Source organism: Mesoplodon mirus (assembly GCF_964341445.2).
Source record: "Mesoplodon mirus genome assembly, chromosome: 14".
Lineage (NCBI taxonomy): Eukaryota > Metazoa > Chordata > Mammalia > Artiodactyla > Ziphiidae > Mesoplodon > Mesoplodon mirus.
Window position 1 is genome coordinate 61819671 of NC_138990.1, and position 13564 is coordinate 61833234.

General features: G+C 36.8%; 1 protein-coding gene and 1 pseudogene across 5 annotated transcripts in view; one reads left to right on the plus strand and one right to left on the minus strand.

Moving 5' to 3' along the window:
- SRBD1 (S1 RNA binding domain 1) overlaps positions 1 to 13564 on the minus strand; it is a 233450-nt gene that overhangs the window by 114113 nt on the left and 105773 nt on the right. For all 4 annotated transcript variants that reach the window (XM_082643126.1, XM_082643125.1, XM_082643128.1 and 1 more), the window contains exon 15: positions 2206 to 2297. In XM_082643126.1, the coding sequence (XP_082499252.1) occupies positions 2206 to 2297 (92 nt within the window). The remainder of the gene's footprint in view (positions 1 to 2205; positions 2298 to 13564) is intronic.
- Positions 11930 to 12389, plus strand: LOC309815637 (peptidyl-prolyl cis-trans isomerase FKBP1A-like; annotated as a pseudogene). The gene has a single exon. The product of its transcript is annotated as a peptidyl-prolyl cis-trans isomerase FKBP1A-like (transcript).

Consider the following 13564-nt stretch of genomic DNA (forward strand, 5'->3'; position numbering starts at 1 on the left):
TTCAGTGCCCACTTGGGAGGCTCTGAATTTTATTTTTTATAAAGAAAAGTATCCTTTTATTACAGAAGTTACATACATAAATATTATGTACACACTTACTTGGCTATGAGGCCTCTTTAAGCCTTGGTTTCCTCATCTGTAAAGTGGGAATAATAAATGACTCATAGGGCAATTGTGAGGATTAAATAAAATAACCCTGGTAATGTATTTACCACAATGTTTCATATATATTAAGTGCTTCAAAAAGATTAGTGTTAGCAGCTCCCTCCTCCTCCTCCTATTATTATTATTACTATTGTTATTACAAGGCAAGTACCAAAAGAGAACATGGCAAGGAGGCAGAGACCACACTGAGTTGATGTGACAGAGAAAAGCTTCACTGAAGAAGCAAGATTTTGAGCTGGGATCTGAGTTTGAAAAGATGACCATTTTAGGGGACTTCCCTGGTAGTCCAGTGGTAAAGAATCTGCCTTCCAATGCAGAGGACGTGGGTTTGATCCCTGGTCGGGGAACTAAGATCCCACATGCCTTGGGGCAACTAAGCCCTCGCGCCTCAACTAGAGAGCCCGCATTCCACAAACTACAGAGCCCAAGCGCTCTGGAGCCCAAGCACCACAACTAGACAGAGAAAACCCACACGCCACAACTAGAGAGAAGGCTGCGTGCCACAACGAAGACCAGAAGCAGCCAAAGAAATTAAAAGAAAATAAATAAATAAATATTTTAAAAAGAAAAGATGATCTGTTAGTCAGGGGACTGTGTCGTGGAATGAACAACTGAAGGGAAACTACAAGTTCTTTTGGATCAAAAAAGAAGTTTTTAACTTTAGATTAACGCAAAAATTTTCAAATATATATCACCAGGTGTAGATTTCAAGAACAGTCAATGAAATTTGATGAGAATATTTAAGGAAAAAAAATTAAACAAAAAGCCTATTTCCCCTAATTTGGAATTTCCCCAAATTGGGGGATTAAGAGATACAAACTACTATATATAAAATAGATAAACAACAAGGATATATTGTATAGCAATGGGAATTATAGCCATTATCTTGTAAGAAGTTATAATGGAGTATAACCTGTAAAAATACTGGATCACAATGCTGTGCACCTGAAACTAATATAATATTGTAAATCAACTATACGTCCATTAAAAAATAATAATAATAAATCAGTAAACACACATACACAACCCACTTCTAACAAAGTAGTCTAAATATCCACCTATTACACAGAAAAATGCTCTGACCAGATCTATATTTTGCTTGTGATACCAATTATTGTCATTAGATGTACCAAAATATCTTTTTAAAAAATTAATTAATTTATTTATTTTTGGTTGCATTGGGTCTCTGTTGCTGTGCACAGGCTTTCTTTTTAGATGCAGCAAGCAGGGGCTGCTCTTCATTGCAGGCTTCTCATTGCAGTGGCTTCTCTTGTTGCGGAGCACAGGCTCTAGGCATGCGGGCTTCAGTAGTTGTGGCCCGCGGGCCCTAGAGTGCAGGCTCAGTACCTGTGGTGCATGGGCTTAGCTGCTCCGCAGCTTGTGGGATCTTCCTGGACCAGGGCTCGAACCTGTGTCCACCGCATTGGTAGGCGTATTCTCAACCACTGTGCCACCAGGAAGCCCTCAAAATATCTTTAATTTCTTCACACACAAGATTTAAACTATTCCACATCACAGAAATCAAAGCAATTTTATACAACTAAAATCAAATCAGGCTTATTTAAACAATGCAGTAATGACAATTCCTATTAGCAAGGAAAGAGAAACTGGTCATTTAACAAATATTTAGCTATAGCCTGAAAGTCTGTGCATGTTTATACATTTGCACTTTAAATATTTTATGTTAATATATTACTTTCCTCCAACAAAAAGCTGTAGTAAGTAATATTTTGCAATAATAATAAGAGAATTGAATATTTTATTGTTTTTACTATTAACTCTCTAGCATTTAATTTTACTAAAGATGTTTTGGGCTAATTTTTCACCATACTCTAGAATACTATGCAGTGTTCTTTAAAAGCAGTATTCTTCCACTTCTTTTCCATAATTCCCAGTATTATTCCAATCAAACACTTTCTTTCTAACATGACTGCAATATATCTTCTAAAATTTCTTGGATATTTAAATATTTTGCTTGCTACAAATACAAGTCCAAAATATCAAAATCACACGCTTTAGTGATGACCCACAGTTTCTTACCTGCACTTCTCAAATTAGGGTCCAGTCCTGGCATCTCTTTATTAGCTTCAGGGCTGACACTGTAGACTGATGCTCCTGCTTCACTGACGATACTGAAAAGAAAGAAAAGGGGAATATCATTTTCCAAACTTTCTACCTGCCCAAAGAAAATAAATGAATGAGACTAGGTATTATAAGAAAAGAAAACTGCAGGGCAAAGCACTCTCATAATTTATGTTTCAATGATACCTATACTATTTAATTTTACATTAACATAAAGTGATTAAGCAATGCTTGTTTTCTACACATAGGAAATACACAGGCTTAAATCCATAATGAATTCATTCAGTCGTTTTCTGTTTAAGAGAGAGTTTATAAATGAACACAATGGATACTCCTCCATGATGCCAACATCAAAATTTTCAGAATACTTAGCTCCTCTTGTGTTTATAATCCATTACTGACTGACATTTATGACTCCCGTCTGAATTAATCATTCTAAAGCATCTTGGGAAGCACAGACATGTGTGTGGATATGTGCATATGTGGATATACACAAAAAACCATTGCCATGAACACTGCCATTATTATTACTTGGTTATAATTAACAACCACAATGTGAAAAGGAAGGGGATCAGACAGGATCCCACTTCTTTCCAGGAGGGTCTGAAATCATCCTTTTGGTGAACTTGAAACATACCACTTCAGGCAGGTGTTAAACCACTTCATTTCATCATTTCTTTACTCAAAGCATCACACATATCATCCTGCTCCTTTCTCTTTTGGCTCCATATACTCTACAATCCACAATGGCAGCACTCTCTTACAGATGACGGTTGTATAGTGGTTGACATTTGTACAGTTTACCAAACATTTTAAAATTAGAGGCTTTCTTTATGACATAATACGTAAAGAAACATCGTCTACTTTAAGTATTTACAATACCTTTGGTTCTCTACCATGTGACCATCTAGATGTCACAATGCAAAAGCAGAAACATGTTAGTGCTTAATTTTTAATCCACTCTTAGAAACCTCTCCCATTCTCTGCTCTTCAGTAGTTACTTCAATTGTGAGACAAGTTGAGCAGATAACTTTTAACATATTGCTCCACTGTAACAACTCAACACTGATAAGTAAAATGTGAAACAGTTAGTTTGCTACTCCAAAGAGTTCTTTGAAGAACTCCTGATTGAACTTTGACAACAATTATAAACCACAGAGACTTGAGAAGATTATTTGGGGGCAACGAGATGATTTATATCTTTTACAACCAAGATCTACTAACCGAAATTTCATAATAGGGAAAATGAACACTCTGCAACTGAAAAGCAAGGCTGCTCATCCTGTTCCTCATCAACAGCATCATCATGATACAATAAGAGGTGCATATTATATACAAAGCACAAAACCAATCCCTTTATGAAACTTAGGATAAATAAGAATAGTCAGCCATCAGCCATGGAAAATTTGGTTTCAAACACAAATGAACACTCAGCCTAACAAATTTTTTTCTAAAAAACCAGAGTATCTAGGGAGGGTGGGAGGGAGGGAGACACAAGAGGGAAGAGATATGGGAACATATGTATATGTATAACTGATTCACTTTGTTATAAAGCAGAAACTAACACACCATTGTAAAGCAATTATACTCCAATAAAGATGTAAAAAAAAATAAATAAAATAAAAACCCAGAGTACCTGTGAAGTGCAGAGAAAAGAATATTTAAAAAAATCTTACCACAAATTTATTTTCTGGCATTGCCAGAAGCCTCCAAAATTACCTCTATTTGAGCAAAGGAACTTAAATGGTAAATAAAAATTCCCATTAACTGTGGGCTTCAGCAGTTGGGTACCTGAGAATTTGCTGGGTGATTCACTGTCTCTTGGAAGTTATAATTCTCAAAAGACTGAGGGAAACTGTTGCAAAGAAAAACACTCAGATAATAAATATTCCTCCAAATACCGTATTGCCACTTCTTTTAAACAGAGGAATACAAAACAGATGTGACACGCTGCACCCAAAGATTTTAGATTAACATTAATATTAAATCAATACAAAATGCAGTAAATTTCATATGCTTTAGTTACTAGACAGCATGGGTCCAATAAACTGTTCAGTACTACGCGCAGATCAGAATGCTTAAATAATCTAAATGAAGAGAAAAAGCTCAACACTGATTACTTCAATATAAAACATATAAGGATCTAAGAAGTATATGTGGCAAGAGTTAAATGAAAGAAATCAAGCTGGGAGTGGTGATGATTTTTTCCAGGAGAAGCTGCTAAGAACAAAAGTTATAACCTTCCCCCCCTTCCTTTTTTTCTTTCCTATTTAGAGTTCAAGGATAGACATTAAGTAGAAAGTATGCTAGATTTTACAAGGCACTTTCTGTTTATTAGGAAGTTTCCCAATAAACTATTAGAAAATTATTCCAATTATCTCTAGCATATTTTGAGGAAAGCAAAAGTAAACTTTGCACAAAATACAGATATCTAACATTTAATACATATTATATGTCACAAAACAAATTTCACTCAGGTGTAAACTAATTAGGCTCATAATCTTAGCAATTTGATTATTTTATTTACTTTGCCATAAAGCAGACAAGACTGAGTAAAATTTATAATTTTGGGGGAATTTAACTGACACAGTTCTAACTGAACTCAAAGGTTTTGAGATTATTACAGTACTTGAAGCCCTTTCAAATTGTTTGTTTAGACAAATGCCTAAGTAGATACATATGGTATATCAAACTTTAAATACATGAAAGTACACTTCAGAAGCTACCACTGGACTTAACGTTTTACCAGATCTATGTGTTAATGTGCTAATTCTCTAGAATTAAATTGATAATTTTTAAAGCACTTTATCTAATTCAGCACTTTTCTAGAGTCTTTCTAGGCTTTTTAATTTGAAAATATATACATATAAACCATACACTCATAACCTAAAAAGCAACTGAAATGCCCACAATAAGGTGCATTTACTTTTAAATTCATTTAAAAATTTTTAACAAAAACTCTGCAAGTTAAAAATGCCAATTTTTGTTATCTCAAGTAAAATTCAATGCTGTTACATAAATCTGATCATTTAACAATATAATGTACTTTGTTTTTTAAACAAATATATGTTTAAACCACAGAATTTATATCTCCACAGTTTATAAGTCTCTTCTACCAAGATAAATTGTATGTTGATGAATCTTTTAAAACCACGTTTGCAAGTACTTTTCTTACAGTGCCTATTCATTCTGACAGTAAAAGAATGGCAATTTCTTTTGCCAAACTGTGATGGGAGAATTTTTTTCATGAGAGAGGAAAACTAGCTGTTTGTTTTTTTTAAGTTATTGGGCTAATAGTTTTCACATTCATTTACAGCGCTGCTTGAAGCCTCTGTATGAGTCTCCTCCCCTCTTCTTATTTCCCAAATATGAAAATAGCTTTTTTGTTTTTCTTATTTTAAAATAAATTGCATGCTTCCTATGTTAACAAGAAAATTCAATTCAAAGTTAACCTACTTAAATAAAAACACAATTAATATTTAGTAAGCTATCAAAAATCAGCCAGGATATATTTGCTTAAACTAATAAAAATTGATGTTTCTCATTTTTTATAAAAGTATACTAGAATTGCTTAAGTGTTAGCAATATCTAGAAGCTTCCTTTTCCTTCTGCCCACCAAAAAAAATAGGTACTAAAAAGTTCCGATACTAAATGCACAGCTCATTTCACTAAAGTTTTAAAAATAATTTATCTAAAAAGAGTTTTTCCAAATTTTCAGACTGAGAAACATTCATATGAAGAGAGGGTAGGTAAATGACCTAAGTTTCTCAACAAGTAACAGAAAATGCTATAAAAAGTTAATCAACAGAGATCTTAATTCTTTGTTTTGCATATGAGAACCTGTTTTGAAGTATGAAAGGATAGCTGTTTGTATTTTGGGGATAGGAGACAAGGCCAAAAACCAAACCACCATAAATAAAAGGGGCTCTAGGATTTAATGTTTAAAGGATACTTATTTCTAAAAAAAAATCAAAGCAATTTTAAATTCCTTTATTTAGTGATGAATTGTCATTTCAGGGAGCCTCAAATGAGCAATACCTAGTCACTTTAAAAACTAACATGGGGATTCCCTGGCAGTCCAGTGGTTAGGACTCCATGCTTCCAGTGCAGGGGGCACAAGTTCGATCCCTGGTTGAGGAACTAAGATCCCACAAGCCGTGTGCACAGCCCCCCCAAATTTTTTTTAATTAAAAATAAATAAAAACTAAGGTAATCTGGTGATGACAAGGAAGCAGGGAAACAAATAAAATCCTATACTATTAAAGATATTTAAACTGTAACACTCTTTTGGATGGTAATTTGAAAATACAGATCAAAAGTCACAAGAATATGCATTCTTTCTGAACTGGTTATTATATTTTTAAGAATTTATATGAAGGAAATTTTAATTCACACAAAAAATTAAACAGCGTTATTCATCACAGCATAGCTCCAACCAAAAGAAACTGAAACCAAAATGCCTATCATTAAAGAGTTCTTTAATGAAAACCTATACTGTCATTAAAAATTACTGTTGTAATGTATTAAGTGGAAAGGCTGGTTATAAAACTAAGACATGAGACCAACTTTGATATTTTTAAAATATAGGTATATACAAAAGAAAAAAAGGTTTATGTTAATATTAATAGTACTTAACTATGAGTTATTCCTTTAAAAGAATTCTTATTTCTTTAAATTTTTCTGCAATAACTATAATATTTATTTGTAAAAAGAAAAAGTTTAAAATTTAAGTTTCAAATGACTATTATTTACCTGGCCAGGAGATTCAATATTGCATAATAGCCAACATTTTTTTTTTTACCAAACTTTCTTTTAAAGTTATCAAAGTTATTTTGAACTTAAATGTGGGTAAATAGATCATTTGTTAGTAATAACTTCCAAACATGACTCCTAGGAGACCTCAAATAATATTTTATGATATTGTTTTATAACATGAAATAAAGGTCAAGAATAACTCTCGATTTGTACATACAGGTCATATAAAAAGCAAATGCACAATGAAAAATTTTATAAGAAAGTACATATAAAATACATTTTTAAGTTGTACTTAGTCCTTGGCCTGTGAATCCAAACCCCAAGTTATTCTTCATGAACGCCACAGCACAATCAATTCACTACCCACAACAGAAAAGGTGTGAGGTGACACAGTTGTATACCAGGAAAGTAGTGTGTGTGAAAAAAAAAAACACTGAAGGCAAAATATGGTGAAAAAGAAAAAGAGCAGAAATACACCACCTCAGGATTTCAATGGCACCAAATTTACATGTAGGTATGTAACACTAGCACCATCTGGTGGAAGACCAGTTAGAAGCCATTCTCCAACTACCAGTTTTTTTAAAAAAATTCTAAGCTATCTTTCAAAGAATGAGCATTTTCCAAAGAGAACAAGTCTAGCAATGGCACAGTAATTATTTACACAGAGGACCCATAACAAGCCTGTGAGAACTTAAAATGTCTACCAAACAGAGGGTGAGTATAACCCGGGATGGACATCTTATCACATCCACAGAGCAGTATTTCAACAATACAGAATTCCCTTGGCTACTTTTCCTTCAGTGTCTCATAGCATATCAGATGAACACTTTCTAGCCACAAAAGAAACCTAAAAAGGACAAACCCAAATTAGCAACTACCAAACAGAACTGTAATTTGGAATTTGGGGTTCCTCAAAGTAACAGCTACCGACTCTTTTGGGCCATAAACATAACAATAGTATTCATTCCACATGAGAATCTGTTTCTGGCTTATGTTCACAATGATGCTGAGCTGCTACAATGTACCACAATGTGTCAAAATATTACACTTAAATCCCTTCTACTGCTGTCAGTGGGCCACTCAATTTGACAAAATCACTGGTACCTTCAAATGCCATCAAGGGGAAAGCCAATCAACAAACTGAAGAACAAAGATGGAGAGCTTCTTTCTATTTGTAGGTTGAGTCCCTCTGCTGAGGTAGAAGCAGTTCCTGACAAAGAATGGAACCAGCAGAAATTGTCGGTCTCCACCACTCTCCAGGGTAAGCATTCCTTTTATTTTCTTTCTCCCTTCCCTTCACTGTCTTCTGTTTTCCTTTTAAAAACAAAAATCCCTCCTTTATTTTTTTTTCCCCCATCTATGTTTGAGTCCAACATGAAGTTGTTACAAGTATTGCACAATACCACTAAAGGGAGCTCAAGGAAAAAAGTCACAGGAGCAACCAACCACAAGGCCTGATGCCTAAGTGGTGTTAGACCAGGCACCAGGACAAGGGCCCCACTGAACCAGGACACGAAAAGCAGGCTTGAAGAGCAGAACACTGGGACTTCCCTGATGGCGCAGAGATTGACAGTCCGCCAGCCAACGCAGAGGACACGGGTTCGAGCCCTGGTCCGGGAGGATCCCACATGCCCCAGAACAGCTGAGACCGTGTACCACGGCTGCTGAGTCTGTTCTCTGGAGCCCGTGAGCCACAACTGCTGAAACCCGTGCACCTGGAGCCTGTGCTTCGCAATGGGAGAGGCCACCGCAATGTGAGGTGCACATACCGTGGGAAGGAGTGGCCCCTGCTCGCCGCAGCGGGAGAGGACCCACGTGCAGTGGTGAAGACCCAACGCAGCCAAAAAAATAAAATTAAAAAAAAAAAAAAAGAGCGGAACACTAACTGTGAAAGAGGCTGTTGTTTGCAGCAGTACTGTAAGCATTCCACGTTCACTACTAATGAGTTCCCAAAAACTAAGAGGGCAAGGAAGAAATACTGATCTAATTTTTGTGCTTTCGTCAACATTTTGAAATGTCCTGATTTAAAGAACATGATGTCAACCTACCTGCCATCCCTACTGCCCCAAACATACCAAAAAGTATGCTTCTCCTGATTCTTGCAGTTAACTCCAAAACAGTCAAATTTTTAGGTACTCAGCTTGTATTTACTTATAGAATAACAGATTATCTGTGTTTGTTTATTCTTGTTCAAATGCAACTCTACATTTAGATATAAATCTAAGAGTATGAATTGCAGAGTTTTCTTACAAAGGAAGAAGTTTGTTTATTTTTTTCTTTTCTATCCCTATTTTTTTTAAGCTTAAGTACATCTACAGGAATTTATCCACTAATAAATAAGTGGAATTCAGACTGCTACGGCATAGACTTTTCAGAATGAAACTTATTGCAAGATATTTTATTCCTTTATTATCCATCCAATAACAGTAGTCAGAATCAGAATTACTAATTTAGAGGGTTATAATATTCTAATATTTTGCTAATAATAAGTGCTAAATAATAAAATGTGAATTATTAAAAGTTTTAAGAACGAACAAAAAAGAAAGGAGAGCAGCAAAGGGAAAAAGACAATGAGAAATAAAATAATTAAAGAGAGAGACAGAAGCCAAGATACACTTTGCCAGCAACTAACAGCCCAGTTCTTTTTACCAACAGTTGAATAGTTGAATAAAGTTTTGGAAATAACAATGGTTTGTGCTACATTTCCTAATATTCTTCCAAATGCTACTGCTAAAAATCTCAGTGGACTCCACTAATAAATCACGTACATTTTATCAGTTTTCACATCCTGTTACTCACTCCTCTTTTTCTCCCTTGTCTGATGTTTGTTTTTGCCTCCCACCCCCCACCCTGCCAACCTCTACTTTCCTCTGACGTGAACTTATACCTCTGCAGAAGTCATCACCACCCACTTAAGGGACCCTATCTACAAACTTCACTTAACACATTCACCAACCAGCAGTCTCCAGTTTGAATCATCAGGCTCTTTTCTGGGGCAGCCTCAAACTTTAGAATTTCTTTTGGCCACCCAGATAATGCTAGGGGAAAAAAACCCAAACAAACTCTGAAAGCACAGGCCAAATCTAAGATGACGACTCTAGATCAACCACTTTTTCTAATCGTGGTTTTCAAAAGTACACTGAACAGACGGAGGGAGAGAATGAGTTGTTCAGTTCAGCTGGCTGCTCCATTTACTTCTTTATCTATGGTCAGATCTTTACTTTCTTGGGATCACTGCACATTTCTGGCTCTGCTATATTACACTGTGTAAATATTTAGGAGAAATAATTCCTTTCAAGGATCTGAACTTCCACTGTCATTATGGCAAATGAACCTGTTTATGCTATGTTCGTTAAGTAACAGCAAGCCTAAAAGAACACAGGAATTTACTAATATATGTGGTACACAAACATCACAATCATAAAGCTTCTCATAGGGGCATATCAAGAACATGAAAGGCCAGTTTATTTTTACTCCCACTGCCCTGTAATTTTCTTTAACTCTACTACAACAGTCCTTAATTCAAACCTTTCCTACAGTTACAGTAAAAGGGTAGACTGAATGTACATAAGCTGTACCAAAACTACTCACATCTCCATTTAACCTTCCTTGATTCTCAAGTGGTTATCAAACTTAATCCTACATCAGAATCTGCTGGAGGTTGTTAAAACACAGACTGCCAGTCTCTACCCCCAGAGCTTCTGCTTCACTGGTGCTGAGAATTTGCATTTCTAACCAGTTCACTGGTGATGCTGATGCTGCTGGGACCATATAGGTTTTAAAGTCTTATTAAGGTATAACTTACACTTCATAAAGTTCACCCATCTTAAGTATACAATTCAATGACTTTTAGCAAATGTTGTACAATCATCACCAAAATCCAATTTCAGAACATTTCCATCCCCAAAAGATCCTTTGCGCCTATTTGCAGTCCTCATTCTCATCTCCAACCCTAGGTATCCACTAATTTACTTTTTGTCTCTATACATTCACCTGCCTGGACATGTCATATAAATGGAATCATAAAACATGTGGTCTTTTCTGTCTGGCTTCTTCACTTAGCATAATGTTTTTGAGATTCATTCATGCTATAGTATCAGTACTTCTTTTTTTATTGCTGAATAGTATTCCACTGTTCTAGAAATACCACATTTTGTTTATCCATTCACCAGTTGATAGAATTTGGGGTTGGTCCAAGTTCTCTGGTATTATGAATAATGCTGCTATAAACATTCATTTACAAATATTTGTGTAGACTTATGTTTCTTTTCTCTTGGACAGATTCCCAGGAGTGGAAATGCTGGGTTGTAAACTCATGTCTAATTTTTTAAGAAACTGCCTAAGTACAACGAATAAGGGCTCCAGCTTGTTCATTTCCTTGACAATACTTGCTGTTGCCTTCTTGACAACTATTCTAATGGTTATGAAGTGGTATCTACTTCTGGCTTATTTTACATTTTTAAATCATTGATGATGTGAACATTTACTCAATGTCTTTGTTGGCCTTTCCTAATCTTCTTTAGTAGAATATCTGTTCAAATCTTTGCCCACTTTTATTTGGCTTGTCTCCTTATTATTGACTTATAAGTGTTTTTATGTATTCTAAATACAAGTCCTGCATCAGATACATGATTTGCAAGTATTTTCTCCAAATTTTTGGTTTGTCCTTTCATTTTCCTAATGGTCTTTTGAAACATAAAAGTTTTAAATACTGATGAAGTCTAGGACTACACTTTGAGAGCCAGTGTTCTAAAGCCTCGGGTGGGGCATGCGGTGGCGCACGAGTGCGGAGCCGCTGAGCAATGGGATAAGGTAGAGGGGCGGCGCCGCCGCCAGGCCCACTCTCCGTCCACTCCACACGTCGCGCCGCCCACCCGCCCGCTGCCCAGCGTCCGCCGCCTCCTCCGCCATGGCAGTGGAGGGGGGAGACCATCTCCCCCAGAGACGGGAGCACCTTCCCCAGGCACGGCCAGGCCTGCGTGGTGCACTACACCAGGATGCTTGAAGATGGAAAGAAATTCGATTCCTCTAGGGACAGAAACAAGCCCTTTAAGTTTGTGCCAGGCAAGAAGGAGGTGATCTGAGGCTGGGAAGAAAGGGTTGCCCAGATGAGCATGAGTCAGAGAGCCAAACTGACTGTCTCCCCAGACTATGCCTACGGTGCCGCTGGGCACCCAGGCGTCATCCCACCAAATGCCACTCTCCTCTTTGACGTGGAACTTCTAAAACTGGAATGACAGGAACGGCCTCCTCCCTGAGCTCCCCGTTCTTGGATGTGCCATGGAAGGATCTGGCGCCTCCAGATGCGCACAGCGAGTCCATATGGAGCTTTTCCTGAAATTCCACTACTCTTTGTATAAGCATCTTCCTTGGCTGAATGTGTTCTGTCACCAGCTTTGCTCTTCCCCTTTCTCCTGGTATGTATGTTGAGCTGAACTACATTACATAAACCTCGAGTTACTCATTTTAGTTTGTTTTCGTTTTGGGGTGAAGACTGAGTTTCAGTCCTTTGGATCTAGGCTTCCAGTTAAGTACTAGTCAAGTGTTAACAGCACAAGTAATGGGTTGACTTCAGAATAGGAACTGGTGTGTGGGGGTGCAAGAACCTTTATTTTATTTTATTTTGGATGAAAGCTTTATCTATTATATATATCTATTAAACATTCTTGCTGCTGCGCTGCAGAGCCATAGCTGATTTGAGGCGCTCTTGAGAGCCGAATTATTCTCCAAGTTGAGAGACGTCCTCGGGTTGAATGAAAAGCCTGACCCCAAACTAAAGTGGCCTCCACTACCCCACCCCACCCTCCCCTTAACCCTCTGCCTTTTGAAAGCAGATCATTTTCACTGAGATGTTGGACACTACAGGGTCTGTCCCTGGGCTAGCAGGGACCTCTGAAGCCTTCTTCAAGGCCTGGCTTTTTTTTTTCTTTCCATCCTGTGGTTTTTCTAATGGATATTCAGGACTTTTGTAATCTCATAGCTATCCAAAGCTCCACTTCCTAAATTTTAAGAACTTTTATCAGAAGTTAAATTGAAGGTGCTGTTTGTAGACACTTAACACCCATGAAAGCCCAGCCATCATGACAAATCCCTGAGGGTTGTCTGAAGAAAATGATGCTGGTCATCACAGCTTCAGCATCTCCTGTTTTTTGATGCTCAGCCCCCCTGCTGATCTCAGAGTTTCCTGGCTTCTCCCTCTCACCCCTCTGCTGTCCTGTGTAGTGATGTGGTGAGAGAAACTGCTGCCTACTCCCCTACCTCCACACTACATATGAGTTTCAAGTTTTATTATTGCAATAAAAGTGCTTTATGTTGGCTTTTCTCAACAACAACAAAAAATGCCTCAAAAATTCAAAAGAAATAGTAAACCCTTGAAAAATGTGAAAGCTTAGTGGTTTCCATCTGCATAAGCAATATGTAAATGTCACACATAGTATCTGCTTTTCTGTTTTGTTTTGTTTTGTTTTAGCAAAGCCTATCAGAACTACCATCCTAAACATATTTACTCTTTTTATGAGAGAGGGAAAAGAGAACTTGCAACTAACTGGCTTTAATACATTAT